Below are 16,968 nucleotides of genomic sequence, written 5' to 3'. Positions count from 1 at the left end.
ATTAACAAAATGAATAAACAGAAATTAAAATTAGTGTACCTTAAATTAAAAAAAAATTGCAGTCAAAATTAAGATAATTTTGACTGAATAATATGTATATTCTTGGTTGCATCCAGCCTCTCAGTAACCATTTTTCTCCTTCTTTGTTTATTAGGTGTATGTGACATAGAAGTATGTATTTGTAATATTTGAAATTATATTCTTATCTTGTGTACACATAATCGTGAAATTTAGTTTTTCACATACCCTGCAGGAACCATGCACTTTTCTGAGATAAAACATAGCCTATATGTTGCTCATTATCTATATCTATCTATCTAGTGAAAGGTCCAGAGATTATCTCAGATAAACAGAAAAAGCTTTTAAAAAGTTTATGTGTTACAGTACTTATCATTTAAATACTTAGTTAGCATTTAAGAAAAAAACAGTTATTTTAAAATCACAGACTTGAGTAATTTTATTTAAGTATATGGGTGATAATTTTTAAGAAACTGATGGGAGGATATTATATAATAATAGGTTTACATAGTAATTTTCAGTAGGTTGTTTTAATATTATCTAAATATATATAAAACTCTTAAGTTGACTGAAAATTTGACATACATCTGGTAGATGTTATGACGTAGGCATCCGCTAAGAAAGGATTATGATCAATTCTACCCCCACGGGTATAAAATAGGGGATGAAAGTTTGTATGAAACTGACAATTTTGCGGCGATTTGTTTGATTGGCGAATGAAAATAGATTTTACTCAGGATTACCACATAGGCGAGACTAATATCTTAGCATTTCATGGATTCACCGTGCAGGTGCTGGGTCCATCGCGTGGTAGAGAGAAAAGCACCAAGCAAAGTCCAGGACTTGTGACTAGTGGATGTAGGGTTAAGGAATTCCTTTTCAACCCGGAAAAATACGTAAACTGGAAGGGCATTCCACCACATGTGTATAGTGAATATTAGGAACAAAGATCCAAGACATTTTTTATTTGTTCAAGGGATCGACCACGTGAGGTACTTGGCGGTCTTATACGAGTACACTTAACAAACATATAACACACAGATAACTCCCTTCCTGAAGTAATGCACGTTTATTGGTAGTACCAGGAAGTCTGGGCAAAGATTGGAGAAAAAAAAAAAAGAAAAAGCGGTTGGTTTTGTTAGGCGGTTGGAACTTGAATGACCCTATCGTGTATCGTGATTCGTGCAACAGTGAAATGGCGGCAGGTCGGATGTTACCGGCAGGTACTTTATCAGCGGCTCGAGCGCCGACGGCTTTATCGCGATAACAGCACAAAAGGCCCTCCGCCTCATCTGATGATACCGATAACGCGTTCGAAGATTGACGGCTTAATGTTTTTGTGATACAATTTTTTTTTTATTCGCTTTTGGGAATCTATATGTAAATATCAGTGGCGAAGAGTTCATGCAAGCCGATTCCCGCCGGGTTTTCTTAAAAATTCATGCATTTTCATTATTGTACTCTGTCTAGATATATGAGAATTTTATGAATTTCCTTTTCTTTGGGTCGGCTTACTTTTATCTAAATGCCATCCTTTGCTACTGGTAAATATAAAACCTTTTCAAAATCAAAATTGGCTTAGTTTATAAGCATTTATTAAATGGGATGTTTGAATATTTTTAAAGACTCTATTACCTATTCGGATGGCAGGATCTGCTAAGAAGAGCCAGCAATAAACTCAACAGTTGTTCTTTTAAAATCATCATTCTTTACAATATTTTACATAATTTACTATCATTACATAAAATGATTAATTTTATGTGAAAATGAAAGCTGATTCAATAACCTCCAAGCATTTTTCTGCCGTGTTTCGGTCGGAGGGGTATGGATCCATAAAATATACGTCTATAGGTTTGATGGAAAACCATTTCTAATAAAAGAACAACGTATAATATACCTGAGGCGTAGCTATTGACTAATGAGCCTACCAAGTAACACCCTGCTTTCCCGCATTGAAGTAGCGTGATGGGTCTACTCTCCATATCCTCAGGAGAGGGTATAAGGAGTATAAGTATCCATATAAGTAGGGAGGCCTGCCATGTAGTGTACTGTTAAAATGATTACTAGTAAAACCTTGCAATCGGGCTCATTATCATCATATCAGCCGATGGAAATCCACTGCAGGACATAGGCTTTTGTAAGGAATTCCAAACATCACGATACTGAGCCACCTGCATCCAGCGAATCCCTGCGAATCGCTTGATGTCGTCAGTCCACCTGGTAGGGGTTGACCAACACTGCGCTTACTAGTGCGGGGTCGCCATTCCAGCACTTTGGGGCTCATAATATTTCATCTAAAATTCCATTCGGTTGGACAATTAATTCAATACTTAGTAACATGTAATCCAAAAGGATCAGTATATAGTGAGGGCGTTATCAACTGATTCGCCGGGCCATAAATGTATAGCCTTCCTCTTTATAGGATACGGGATTACCTACCACTGTTCTACTGTGGATTGGCCGGCAGGTTTAAAAATCAGTTAAAAACAATTGATGATCTCACGGCTCAGTAGATAACGCGCTGACTATAGTTATCACATACGTGGGTGTTGCAAAACTGTCAAATGCACAGATGTGAAATCGACCCCGCCTGCGTCTAATTGGTGCGTCGACGGCGAATGGCCGATCTCTGACCTCTCGATACACGTATCACCTAACTACAATAAGAGGACACTCCGCTTGTGATTTAATGTCACCTACCTTATTATTTAATAGCAGACACCCCGCGGTTTTACCCGTAGTTCCCGTTCCCGTCGGATAGAACGGCGGCCATGTTCATCAGGGATAATTTAGGATTCTAATGATGAAAGAATTTTTAAATCCGTTAATAGGTATTAGATAGAACGAATTTAATGTATCGTGTGTTATACAATAATATACTAGACGAAATAATATAGTGATAGATTCTAGAGATGGATAGGATATCATCCTAGAAATTAACACCTTGATTGCCACATCACGCGAAGTCGCGTGACGCAACAAGTACCTATCTCGGTGTCCGATTTTTCGGAGAAATAACCAGGTAGCAAATCAAAAATACGATTATAAACGATTTATGTTTATAATCGGGCACCGCCTCTTTGCTTCAATAACGCCGTAAATCGGAAATTACTATATTTTAAAGGAGGCTATTTTTTTAAACTTAAAAAAAATTCGTGTCAAATCTAATGTATTTTTCAAGTAACAAAACTTAATCATAAGTATTTCTCAAGTATTATAATCATTATCATTATAATCATACATAGTTAAGTTTTGATAAGAAAATTATTATTATTATTTGAAAGTTAATAAAATGGACACATGTAAAATACTAATTTTCGAAGATATAATGTTATTGAAGCAAAGAGGCGAATTATGATAGGCGTCTACATATTCCCTAGGAAGTATCAAACGCATCGCATCAAACGAATCACAGCATTCTTTGTATTAAAAGTCATACAAGTGCGTCCACTGATCTGTATCGTACGGATCGCAGGAATCTACCGTAAAATCCGGTCGATGCGACCCGACCGACGCGAATCAGTGGACGCCTGGGCGCACTTATATGATTTTATACAAATAATACAAAAATCGGTTTGATGCGTCCAATACGTACGATGCGGATCTGTGGATGCCTACTATTACCAGTAGTGCAGATCCATGGTAACATATTTTGCTTAGTCACTGAGGATAAAAATTAGAGTAATTAATTTCATTGAACACGTTTCATAATCTTTTTCCAACGGGCATGTTGAAAGGTAATACGTTTCGAAACTTCTGAAAGTTACTTGATTTCGTTGATGAAAACTCCCAGTGCTGCGGTTTTATTTTCATCTTCTATTTTTATATCTCACCGAGACATGCATTTAGTGTGAAATGTTGGTACGGTTTACATTCGTTTAGCAATTAACCGCTTTTTATATCATTGCCGGGTTTTATTGCGCCGCTTTGTGAGAATTCGTTCGTCCAGTATCAGTAGATTGAGATTCTGAGTTCGTTGTTTATTGATTCTCCACTTCGTTATCATTAACACGTGATAGCTATAGTTACAGAGTCAACATGATCACTCGAAACTCTCCAAACTGCATCGGAGAATCGTGATGGTTTTAATCACCATGTAGTAGTGGGTCATTCAAAATGAGCTTAATTTCTATTGTTATTATTATCCTACTAATATTACAAATGCGAAAGTTTGTATGGACGTTTGTTTGGGTCTATGTTTGGATGTTTGTTACTCTTTGCGCCGCAACAACTGAACCGATTTGACTTAAATTTGAATTGGAAATACATTATACTCTGTATTAACATATAGGCTACTTTTCAAATTGAAATATTTTTCAAAAAAGTGTGTATACAATAATTATGTATTGTATTGTTGTATTCTCTTTTTTTATATATTTTAATAGTTGTTAAGTACTGTGCTAGGAGTGAGTAGGATCAGGTAATAATAATAATAGTCGAGATTGAACCCAAGGACTCGTAGATTTAGCCACAGCCCCTTAACCATAGAGCTATTTAGATAGATAGATAGATAGGTAGATATACTTTATTTGCACACCACAAAGACAAATACAAGTGAAATAAAAACATATTAAGAAGAGATCAGCATACAAAAGGCGGCCTTATCGCTAAGTAGCGATTTCTTCGGTTTAGGAAAACTTAAAGACATCAGCAGGTGACGAAAACAAAAATAACCATAGCATTAGTAATACACAGCTATATAGGCTCTACTACTAAAATTAAATTAAAGTATGATTCTAAACCTAGTTGCCTGTTGCCTTAACTCAACAAACAATTTTTCATTATAATTTTGTATGTTTAGTGCCTACCCTATTCAAAAACCTCGTGCACATAACTGGCTCTTAAGTGAAACATTTTTTAATGTTGACTTCTTTTACAGGTGCCGGCGAGTCGGGGAAGAGTACGATAGTTAAACAAATGAAGTGAGTATGAATTAACTATTTATAGCCAAGTTCTTTTTACATAATAGGGTTATAGTATAGCGCGTTTGTAAAATAGTATTGGCAATTTGCCAATCGACTCATCATTTGTCACTGCCAGGTAAATGAACTTCTCAAAAATTTAAAACCATTATTATGATTTTATTTTAATCTCGGTAAGCCCTCATTCGCATTAGAAATTTTTTAATTGACTTTAAATGAAGGTCTATTTCCAAAGCCCAAAATTGAAAATGCAACACTGTTCGAAAAAAGCGTCGTGTTTTAAAAACAGTGGCGTGTGAACATATCTTGTTGTATACATTGTAACATATACTTGGTTGGCGGGAACGACTTGCGATATAAGACGCTCGTCGTACGGTCGGCTTCAGTATATTCGTGGCGTTCGAGCCGTCCACATTTCTTGTTGTACTCTATGGATTACTTGGGATAGGCGAGGAGAGAAACTTGAGTGGAAAACGGGAGTGTTAGTCTGTAGAAACTGTCAAGGGATCTCTTTACCCTACATACGACGATCACAAGTTCGTGACTCCACTCAAGGTCATTCTCTGCCATTCTAGGGTCTTATTTTGGTTACAGTTTTATTTGTTAACTAGCGGACGCCCGCGACTTCGTCCGCGTAAAAATTGATGTAAACTTCTCTACCTCTACCTTACCCTGCTCGTAAACCTACCCAACCCTACCCTACCCTACCCCTACCTTACTCCTACCCTACCGCTAATGCTTACCCTTCCTTCCCCCCACCTTACCCTACCCTAACCCTACCCGTAACCTATCCATACCCTATCCTACCCTACCCCTAATCTACCCCTACCCTACCCCTACCTTACTCCGACCCTACCGCTAACCCTAACCCTTCCCTACCCCTACCTTATCCCTACCCTAACCCTACCCTACCCGTACCCTACCCCTACCCTACCCCTACCCTACCCCTACCCTACCCCTATCCTACTCCTCCCCTACCCTATACGTTCCATATCCTTCCCCTACCTCTACCTTGCCCCTACCCTACACTACCCCTACCTTATCCGTACCCTACCCTACCCTACCTCTATCCTACCCCTTCCCTACCTCTATCCTATTCCTACCCTCAGCAAAATTGGTCCAGCATTTTGTGCGTGGTGCAATGACCAAAAGACTATAATTTCCCAAGTGACTTCTATGCTAATACTATAAAGAGGTAAAGTTTGTGTTTTTGTCGGGGGTAATCTCTGGATCTACTGGACCGATTTGGAAAATTCTTTTACCAATAGAAAGTTACATTATTTGCGAGTGTCATAGGCTATGTTTGGTCCTCATATTCATACGGGAACGGGAACCACGTAATTGAAACCGCGGGGCGTCATATAGCGGCATTTCTGCGACTTTCAGAAATTTTGTATTATCTCCGAAACTATATAACTAATTAACATACTGTAAAGGGCAAATCTTATCTCTATAATATCCTTGTGATTATTAAATCATTTATTTTGATAAGGATTTAAGTTTAGTTGTGTAAATAATGACGTAAACCTTAGTTTAAAATTTAAATAATTTATTAAAGTACTAAAGGTACTATATCTGCTAAAATATAAAAGATAGATATATGGTGTCGCGGACTTTTTTGTAGAACTTTTAAAGGTTCAAAAAGCCTCCATACATTTATTTCAGTTATGCGCAATGGTTGAGGCAGCGCATGCGAATAAGTAAGTTTTTCGGTCTGACCTGTAAGAGAAAACCCGCGATATCTCAGTAGTTATATATGATAGAAATATAAAATATAGCCTATAGCACTCCCCGATAACGTAGCATTCTACTGGTGAAAGAATTTTTAAAATCGGTCCAGTAGTTCCGAAGATTACCCCATTTCAAAAAATTGTTACAAACTTACAAACTTACAAACTTACAAACTTTACCTCTTTATAATATTAGTATAGATTAAGTTGTCCTGATAAATATTGTGAATCTTTGTTCGACATTGGTTTTCGTATTTTTGTAATCCACTTCTGAGTCTTCTAAAAATATATTATATCAGTATTGTAAAGCAGACTTTGTTATAAGTAGGTATCTCACCTTTGACTGCAATATCAGTTATCACATATCGCGTACCCACCTTTGTTGAACAGCCAAGCATTGTTGAAATGTAGAGATATTTTTAGAGCGGATGTCTTTTCGTTCCACGTGTAAAAAGGCGAAGGTTCTCCATTCTGTGCTGTTACAGATTTCTAGATTAGATTATTTCGTTCCTTAGTAGACTTTGTTATTTAAGAATTTTTCATGTACAAATATGATTCATTTTATGATGTAATATATATATAATATTTTCTAATAAGTACATACAAAATATGTGTTCAAACATTAATTTCATTGTAGTCGAAATTAATAATCCACAAAGTAGAAATTAACTTAAGTCGTGTACGAATTAGTTTACTTGAAAATTTTTATTTCCCTCTTTTTTGTTAATTTAAGAAATATCATGATGGCTTAATTTATTTTCATTTATTTACGACGTAGTACTTAGACCTAGATCTCTCGGTATACAATCTAAGCCTTCACCTTGTAAACTGATGCTTTAACAAAAAATAATAGAAAAATGTAAGAGTCATCATCATTATCAACCCATATTCGGCTCAATGCTAAGCTCGAGTTTCCTCTCAAAATTTGAGGGGTTAGGCCAATAGTAAACCACGTATACTGGCCTAATGCGAATTGGAAGACATGAAATTAAGAAAATTCTCTGGTATGCAAGTTTCCTTACGATGTTTTTCCTTCACCGTTTGAGACACGTGATATAATTTTTTTTAAAACAACTGAAATGTTGAAGGTGCATGCCCCGGACCGGATTCTCTGGAATCGGAGGCAGAGGTCATATCGACTGGGCTATCACGGCTCAATGTACATAATAGTATTTTGAAAAAAATATTGTGTTCGGGTAGGCCTTGTTGGTGCAAGTGGTGGTTAGACTGACTTCGGATTACGAGGTCCTTAGTTAGAATCCTGGGTCGGGTCATGGAATACCGAACTTTTCTTTCTCTCTTCACTCTCCGTACCTCGGAGAGCCGTGACCGTTTAGCATTATCACTCGATAAATGGGCTATCTAACACTGAATTTTTCAAATCGGATCATTTGTTCCTGAGATAACCGCGTTCAAACAAATAAACTCTTCAGCTTTACAATATTAGTATAGATAGGATAGGTGAAAAAGCTATCACAGTCAAGTACGTCTTACAAGTTACATTCACGCGTCAGATGACATTGCCCTAATAAAAGATGGCACGTGTAGCAGACGACTGAGCGAAGAATGTATAATTAATCGATATACCTTGAGCATCTCAGACATTACTCAAAGTCAAACAATTCTTCATTCAAACACGAGTAGACCTACATCGGGTATGGATATTCGGGTTTTTTTCGAAAGGCTGTTTTTGGTTGGACTGGCTTTGGTTGTCGCAAGTTAACAGTTTATGCTGTGTGAACACTTGATAAGTTAATTATTACATCACGCGAAGTCGCGTGAAGCAACGTGTACCTTGATGTTCACGTGAACTCTTTTAAATATGACCAATATTCCCCGTTCCTCTCCAATTAGTTGGAAAGACCGAGAGTGGGTACACGACATTAATTCATAGTTCAGAAGGCGGGCACCGAAATCATGACCTCTCTTGGCTTTCGATGTTGATGTGAGTCTTAGCCTTTTACAGTATATAGTTGACGCCGCGCGGTTTCACCCGCGTGGTTCTCGTTCCCGTAGGAATGCGGGGATAATATATAGCCTATAGCCTTCTTCGATAAATGGGCTATCTAACACTGAAAGAATTTTTCAAATCGGACTAGTAATTCCTGAGATTAGCGCGTTCAATCAAACAAACAAACAAACTCTTCAGCTTTATATATTAGTATAGATATATATTAGTAGTAGTAGTAGTAGTAGTAGTAGTAGTACGACTTGTAAAAAAATATCGTTATTGTCGTATTGTATGTATACAGAGGTACTGTTTTTACCATAAAAGGCCTTTTCCTGGATAAATATGATTTCAATAAATAGAACTTGAAACAATGCCCAACTTGCGTGTGACGTCAAACTTCGACGCATGCGCCTTTGCTTATCGCACTACCGGTACCAATAAAGGTCGCCATTGACGGTCAATTATTCTCACGTTTCTGAAAAGCAAACGGGAGTACCCACGCGGTATACAAGCCATGTACGCAGTGACCAACACACGATCAACTATAGTCGTGGGTGCTACAGAAACGTGAGAATAATTGACCGTTTGTGGCTAGCATAAGGGATTTTATTTAGATCAAATCTGTTTCGCAAGGTGGTATATTAAAAAAGACAAAGACATTGATTGTCACTCTGTAATATTCTCTCATAAATAATTTAATTAATAAATAATAAGTTTTTCATAATTCTCTGTATCGTTACGGTTTTTTAAGCCAAGTAATATTAATTTATATTTATATATTTTATTTAATCTCGGTGTATAGATTGTCCTAATGAGCAATCTACTATATAAAAATAAGTCGGGTTTTCCTTCCTGACGCTATAACTCCAGAACGCACGAACCGATTTCCACGGTTTTGCATTCGTTGGAAAGGTCTCGGGCTCCGTGAGGTTTATAGCAAAATTTCAGGAAAAGGTAGGGGTAGGGTAGGGTAGGGGGTAGGGTAGGGCTAGAGTTGGGTAGTTGAAAGTTTACATCGAGATTCACGCGAACGAAGTCGCGGGCGTCTGCTAGTGACCTATAAGAAACAAAAAAATCTTGAAACAAACTTATCACTTACTAGAAACATAAATGTCAACGCAATGTAACAATTGTTGCACATACAATTGAGTCCTTGGTTAGAATCGATAAAACCTCTGTCGTCATTCAAGCGGGTTTAAAATTTTCCGTATTTAGGAAAACGCAATTTTAAAAAGTTAAAACGTAATACCAATTATCCACATTTGAACGAAATTAAATGTTTGTCCTGATGTACACTGACGTTGTCAGTAAAACAATTATTATAGCTTGGCAACTTCGTTCGTAACACTCCCAATGTTCCGCGCGGGCCAGGGGGCGTGTAGCGATGAATGAAAAATCACGACTGAAGAACGCCACTTCCCCACGATTTCACCCTGTCGCCCGCATATCATGGGAGTGTTACGCACTTGCCAGACTATAGCAGTGTGGTGACAATTTTTATAACAGTTTAAAGACGATCTAGACGTCATTCCACCGACTACGTGTATAGTGCCTAAGAGATTTAATATTTAGTTTTATATTTTACGGAAGGCGTAAACGTATATTAAATAAAAAATTGTAATATGAATATTTCACCCTTGGTCGGTCGGAAACTTTGTGTGCTGATTTCCTAATGTAAACTGTATAGCGGCCTAAAATGGAACGTAACGTATAACGTCATAGAAAGCTATTAAATTTGTGATGAAGCAATTGTTAAAAACGATAAAAGTTTTGTCGTCATTGAGCTGTTTTAGAATTGTTCCCTTCGTCATTCTACTGGCCACACGGTATGGTAACAGGTTTTTATATTTAGTTAAGATGTACACTGTAAACTTTTAAAAATTAAAATTTATAATGGGGTTTAAAACAAATTTATACATATAACGCAAAGATTGTCTGGATATTTACAGAATAAATAAGATTATAAAATTTAAAAATATTTTATCGTAATTAGATGAAAACTCATACAGTTTTAGCTTCCTTAATTTAAATGTGATATATTTTAATATATGAACTATAAACGTAAACGCACAAATATCAGAGATATTAGCAGTTTTGTTTGAACGCCTATACAAATTAACAATCGTTAAGACGACGTCATCAAAACGTGCCATTTTGTACGAAGCGTTTTTTAGGGATCCGTGGCAGCACCGCAAATATGACCCTTTAAATCCCTGTAGCTCCGAAAGTAAAGATCGCAGATACCCTGTTACTATTATAAAATTGCTTAACTATTAGCATACTCCTAATTTATATACAATTTAAAAACTGTTATCATCCCGATTAGTACTTAATACATTTTTCCTCTTTTGGTTATTCTTGTGTGTAGATGTCCTAATGCACAGTGACGTACTAACAGAAGAATAACGTCAATGGAAGAAAGCTTTTAACAGTTTGTGATGTTGCAATTGTTTGAAAACTACAGAAGCTTTGTCGTCATTGTTCGGCTGTAAAATTGTCTGACGTCATTTAATAGCTTTATGTAAAGTTGGAATGGTGTATCAGCTTTAATAAATGAAAGGTAACACGATTTTTCTACCTCTGGTTCTAATGTACTCATGCAGTGACGTAGTAGTAGGAGTATAACGTCAGTGGAAAGCTTTTAACCGTTTGCGATGTGGCAATTGTTTGAAAACTACAAAAGCTTTGTCGTCATTGTTCTGCTTTTCTCCTACGTCATTGAACGGATTTATTTCCAGTTAGGAAGGTGTTTTACAGTTTTATTAATAAATGCCCTTTTTCACCTTTGACCGGACAAATGTGAGATAGATGTTCTAATGTACGAGTATGAGTGACGTACAAATTGCTGAACACTACAAAACCTTGTCGTCGCTCTTCTGCTTTAGAATTAGCAACTCTTCTGCTTTAGAATAGCAATCCTCATATGTCATTGATCGGATTTGAATCCAGTTATGAAGGCGTAGAATTTTTATTAATTGATTAGCAGACTCCGCGCGGTTTTACCCGCTTGGTCCCGTTCCCGTACGAGGATAAAATAATATAGCTTATAGCGCACGGGGATAGTGTAGCTTCCCGCCTATTCAATGCAAACAAACAAACAAATCTAAACAAAATATGATATTAGTATAGTGTAGGCAATAGTGATGGCGTGTGCCGACGCTAGGTAGCGCGACTTGTTAGCGTAAAGAGGATAGGGAGTTAGAGAGGGGTAGCAATTAGGCGGGAACGACTGGCGATATAAGGCGCTCGCCGTACGGTCTGGCCCATTTATGTCGTGGCTTCGATCCGTCCACACCTTTTGTTGGATAATCCTTCATGGGTGATTTTGGGATAGGCGGGGAGAGTGACTTGAGTGGAAAAGGGAGTGTTAGTTAACTGACGATCACAAGTTCGTGGCTCCACTCAAGGTCATTCTCTCTCATTCTGGGGTCTGATTTTGGTTACAGTTTGATTTGTTAATTAAGTTGTCCTGACAAATATTGTTAATCATAACCTTTGTTCTTTTCTTATTTGTGTAATCCACTGTCTATGTCTGCAAAAAATAGATTTATCAACGCGATTTTCTGTGTAGATTTGATAATATACGTACGGTGACATTAGGAATTTCACCTCTGGGCGTAGGCTCTCTACGAGACGATGTCCTAAAATGTTCTCGTATAGTGACGTAATAAAAGAAGTATAACGTCAGTGAAAACCTATTAACAGTTTGTGATGTGGCAATTGTTAAAAACGGTAAAAACTTTGTCGTCTATGAGCTGTTTTAGAATAATGTCCTCTACGTCATACCAATGGCTATATTTGATCGGACGACTCTCTATGAGTAGATGTCCTAAAATGTACTCGTATAGTGACGTAGTAAAAGAAGTATAACGTCAGTGGGGACCTATTAACAGTTTGTGATGTGGGAATTGTTAAAAACGGTAAAAACTTTGTCGTCACTGAGCTGTTATAGAATAATGTCTCCTACCTCATACCAATGGTTATACCTACCAAACGTAGAAGGTAGCTTTTGATCTGACGACTCTATGAGTAAAAGTCCAAAAATAATACTCGTATAGTGACGTACTAAAAGAAGTATATCGTCATTGAAAACCTATTAACAGTTTGTGATGTGGCAATTGTTAAAAACGGTAAAAACTTTGTCGTCTATCAGCTGTTTTAGAATAATGTCCTCTACGTCATACCAGTGATTTTACCTATCAAACGTAGAAGGTAGCTTTTGATCGGACGACTCTATGAGTAGATGTCCTAAAATGTACTCGTATAGTGACGTACTAAAAGAAGTATAACGTCAGTGAAAACCTATTAACAGTTTGTGATGTGGCAATTGTTAAAAACGGTATAAACGTTGTCGTCACTGAGCTGTTATAGAATAATGTCTCCTACGTCATTCATGGCTATTACCTACCAAACGTAAAAGGAAAGAGGTTTCATTTAGTTTGGGAGGCGTGTAAAAGTTTATTTAAAATTAGAATACATGCTATGGGGCCGGTTTTCAGGATGGACTTTTATAATTTTGAAATATATTTTGAGACATAATATTTATAAGCTCAATATCTTAATCCTGTCCTCCGTGGGGCAGTGGTATGCGCGATGGATTTACGAGTAGGATTTACAAGACGGAGGTCCTAGGTTCGTACTCCGGCTGGGCCGATTGAGGATTTCTTAATTGGTCCAGATCTGGCTGATGGGAAGGCTTTGGCCGTGGCTAGTTACCAGTTACCAGCCTACCGGAAAAGACGTACCGCCAAGCGATTCAGCGTTACGATACGATATCGTGTAGAAACCGAAATGGATGTAGATTTTCATCTCGGACCAAAGCGCGTTTGGAACCCTCGTAACTTTAATTTTAAGTTTTCGAATAATTATTATCACCATTATCTTAAGTTTAATATTATTACCTGACGTTTCGAAAGAGCTTGTAAACTAAGCCTATTTGAAATAAAAGAATTTTGACTTGACTTGACTTGACATCCTATGTCTAAAAAGTTAGTCCGCTTTCATGTTAGATTGCATCATCACTTACCAGTTACCATCAGGTGAGATTGTAGTCAAGGGCTAACTTATAAATAAAAAGAAAACATTACTTTAATAGTCGTTTCCGTGGTGGCGATTTCGTAAGATAAATAATACAATTTGTATTCTAACAAGTTCTATCCTTATAATGTTACATATATTTTGTATTGTATTCTATAGGTAGAGTTAGTATAGGTAGGTAGAGTATTTTGGTTTTACAATATATGTATATGGTTTATCTCTACCGTATACTTACAGCCATCCCACGTTAAATGACTGTTATCTGTAGCAATACAGTAAAATCGTAACATTTTTATGCATTTACCCTTATCTGTATTTGATAACTTTTTATTGAACATCAAACGCTGTAGTATAAAACATAGCGAATGTGTATTCCATTCGCGATGTACAGTGCAGCTTACGCGAGTGTGACGTCACTGACGTCCCGGATCTAACCGGTGGGTATAGCCATGCGGCCCTGTGATCACTATGTAAAGCCGTTATCCCATTGGTGATTTTCGTGCGTTGGAATGACGACCGAACGTCGCGACGTCTGTCTAAAATTATTTTAAATAAAAATGTAGATCTGATTCAAACATTTAAAATCTCTGAACCAAACAGTTTGAAAATCAGATTCTGAAGAACAGAGAACTCTCGTACATTTCTGTTAAACTAATAAGTATTTTGATGTTTCGGTTCAAAACAATTTATCCGATTGCTGTGTAAGTATCACTTAAAATCACAATTTTGTACAACAAAACTAACTGAAAACCGAGGAAATAACGGTTTCAATATAGACAAATTATATTGCAAAGCAAGAAAACGCCGCGATTGAGCACCATGTAATTAAAGACAACATGCCTACATACAGCCCGTGCATCTTGTAAAGTTACAGCGCTGTGACATTGTTTATTAACCGACTTCCAAAAAGGAGGAGGTTCTACTTTCGGCTGTATGTGTTTTGTTTTTTTTTATTATGACATTTTCGCATAAGACGTGACATGGACGTGACATGTAAAATAGCGGAATCTCACCCCTGGTTTGGCTTTGATTCGTAGACGAAAATTACTTAAAAGATTAAGGAATCATTATCGAGAATAATAATCATGGAAAATTGCTTTGTTTATTAGGAATGATTGACTCTGAAAGATCCCGACAATTTACAGTCGCCTTTGCCTTTCGGTGGTCAAACGTTTAATAAACTGCTGTACACAGAACGCTAGTGGGATAGCGGCCTAAGTGTTACGTCAAACTTCGACGCATGCGCCCTTGTATCTCTAATGTCGGTTACCAGATTTTGTAGGTGACTTGGTCTTCAACTAGTTGTGCCTACCGGTTTTACCCGCCGAAAAATCGTCTTAACGGCAAATGATTTTGACTTTGGCTTCAATGTTTTCTGAACTTAACTTTGAACCACTTTGCACTATATTTCTAACAGTATTCTTAACGGCGTTTTTTGAAGGGAAGTTTCAGGCGACTGAAGACATGTCGAAGAAAGTATCACAAAATTACGCTTTATGCTTAGATGATTGAGGGTCTGAACTTACGTTATTTGCTACGCTACATCCGAATTTTACCACCGTTCAACCCGTAGAACATCGAATAATTTCTATGGTCCAATCTTTACAGTGGCCTACTATACTTACTTATGGTAGAAGCTTGCGCTGATGTTTTTTTTAAAGGCGAAGGTTTGGGCATCACTGCCTTTCAACCCCTTATGTTTTACGAGTAAGTGTGTCTAGGAATGAACTAAACCAACAAACATAGTGCATGAACATGTCGACGTACCAAGTTAGAATAATCAAGCTGCAGTATGATATTTTAGCTTTACCTTTATGTGATGTGTTTTCCCATTCTGTGGTATTTTGTTATAGTTTTATTCTTCATACCTCGATAACGTCATTGTTTTCGAAAAAAGGTGGCACGCCGCGACTTTTAAGTATCCGGGCGCCTCCATTGTTCGTATTCTTGAAGCGTGTTCACATAAAGGTTGTTTGAAGACACTGAAGACATACGAGCCGCATTAACGCCGAGGACTGACGTCATCCATTGTCGAATATTATATTTTTTTCACAATGTTTCTTGGCCGCAAGTACTTGAGAATATACCATTTCTTAACCGACCGCTAAAAGATGGTTATGGGTTTCGAGTGAGTCATTCGACAGGTAGGTAGGTAGGTTCGTGTCGTCATGAGCCGAGATAGTACGAAATGTTCCGTGAGTTAGGAGAGAAGTAGTGGTAAACTGCTCCGGAGGTCAAGCTCATTCTTGTCGTGACGTTCGATCTGTTGACACCTTTGGTTGTGTTGTGTTTGGTTGTCCTTCAAGGATTATTTTGGTATAGGCGAGGAGAATGACTTGTGACTAGTTTTAAAAGACGTCTTTAACTCTACTTCCTTCGGTCACAAGTTCGGGACTTCACTCAAGGTTATTCTCTGTCATTCGAGGGTTTATTGGTAACATTTTTGGTGGGAATTGTTAGACCTGACAGACTTTTATCCCCTTAAATCCGCTTCGGATGTCAACCCGTTTTCGACATAAGAAGTGGGATTAAGAATTTTTTCCCACATCTTAAACTAAGGCTTGTAGCGATAGCTTAACCTGACATGACCCAACTGACTATTTTTGACCCTAATTATGGTTTTGACAGTGGCGTGCCCCCTTGACATATGGTTTTGACAGTGACGTGACTATGTGATGACCGTCATTGGTGAAGCGACCAAACAGACTTCCAAAATGTGAAGTGAGTTAAATATAATGTATGAAATATGTATGGAAGTTAATTAACCAATTAATTAGTAATGGTGGCAGTTTGGTCTTTCGCCAAATGAAATTGAACGAAACATACAAACTATTATAACAGGGCAATGAACTCGCGTGCATATCATAAATAAAGGCAAACCTAGTTTTGTATCGAAAGCGACAATACATTTTGATTAATAACAAGGAGTATTGTTGCCATGACCCCACAACAAAAGACGAAATTGTATGGGCCAACTAAATTGTAAAGGCTAACAAGAATGTCTAACTCATTGGTTCCGTGGTTAGCCCATGTAAGTTCGGATCGCGAGGTTCTGGGTTCGAGGCCGGGGCCGGGCTGTGAAGCTTTTTATTCCTAGAAATTTTCAGTAAATATACAAAAGCCGGAGTTCCAGCACTCAAACTATATCTGAGCCCGACAACCCGCATTGAAGCGTGGTAGGTCTAAGCTCCATATCTTCTTCTTTTGTAAGGGTGGCCTGACCTTGTAGAGGACATAAAATTAGCCCTCATTCGCACGATAATTTTATTTACGGACGTTAAAAAAGCGTTCGAATATATGTAGTATGAAG

The 16,968-nt window shown here is 37.5% G+C and overlaps 1 protein-coding gene across 2 annotated transcripts in view; it reads left to right on the top strand.

Moving 5' to 3' along the window:
* LOC112053280 (guanine nucleotide-binding protein G(o) subunit alpha) overlaps positions 1-16,968 on the top strand; it is a 92,656-nt gene that overhangs the window by 10,268 nt on the left and 65,420 nt on the right. For both annotated transcript variants that reach the window (XM_052887980.1, XM_024092664.2), the window contains exon 2: positions 4,898-4,940. In XM_052887980.1, the coding sequence (XP_052743940.1) occupies positions 4,898-4,940 (43 nt within the window). The remainder of the gene's footprint in view (positions 1-4,897; positions 4,941-16,968) is intronic.

This window comes from Bicyclus anynana, chromosome 20 (assembly GCF_947172395.1).
Source record: "Bicyclus anynana chromosome 20, ilBicAnyn1.1, whole genome shotgun sequence".
Lineage (NCBI taxonomy): Eukaryota > Metazoa > Arthropoda > Insecta > Lepidoptera > Nymphalidae > Bicyclus > Bicyclus anynana.
The sequence above is the reverse complement of the archived record's forward strand: the minus strand, read 5'-3'. Positions and strand labels throughout refer to the sequence as shown.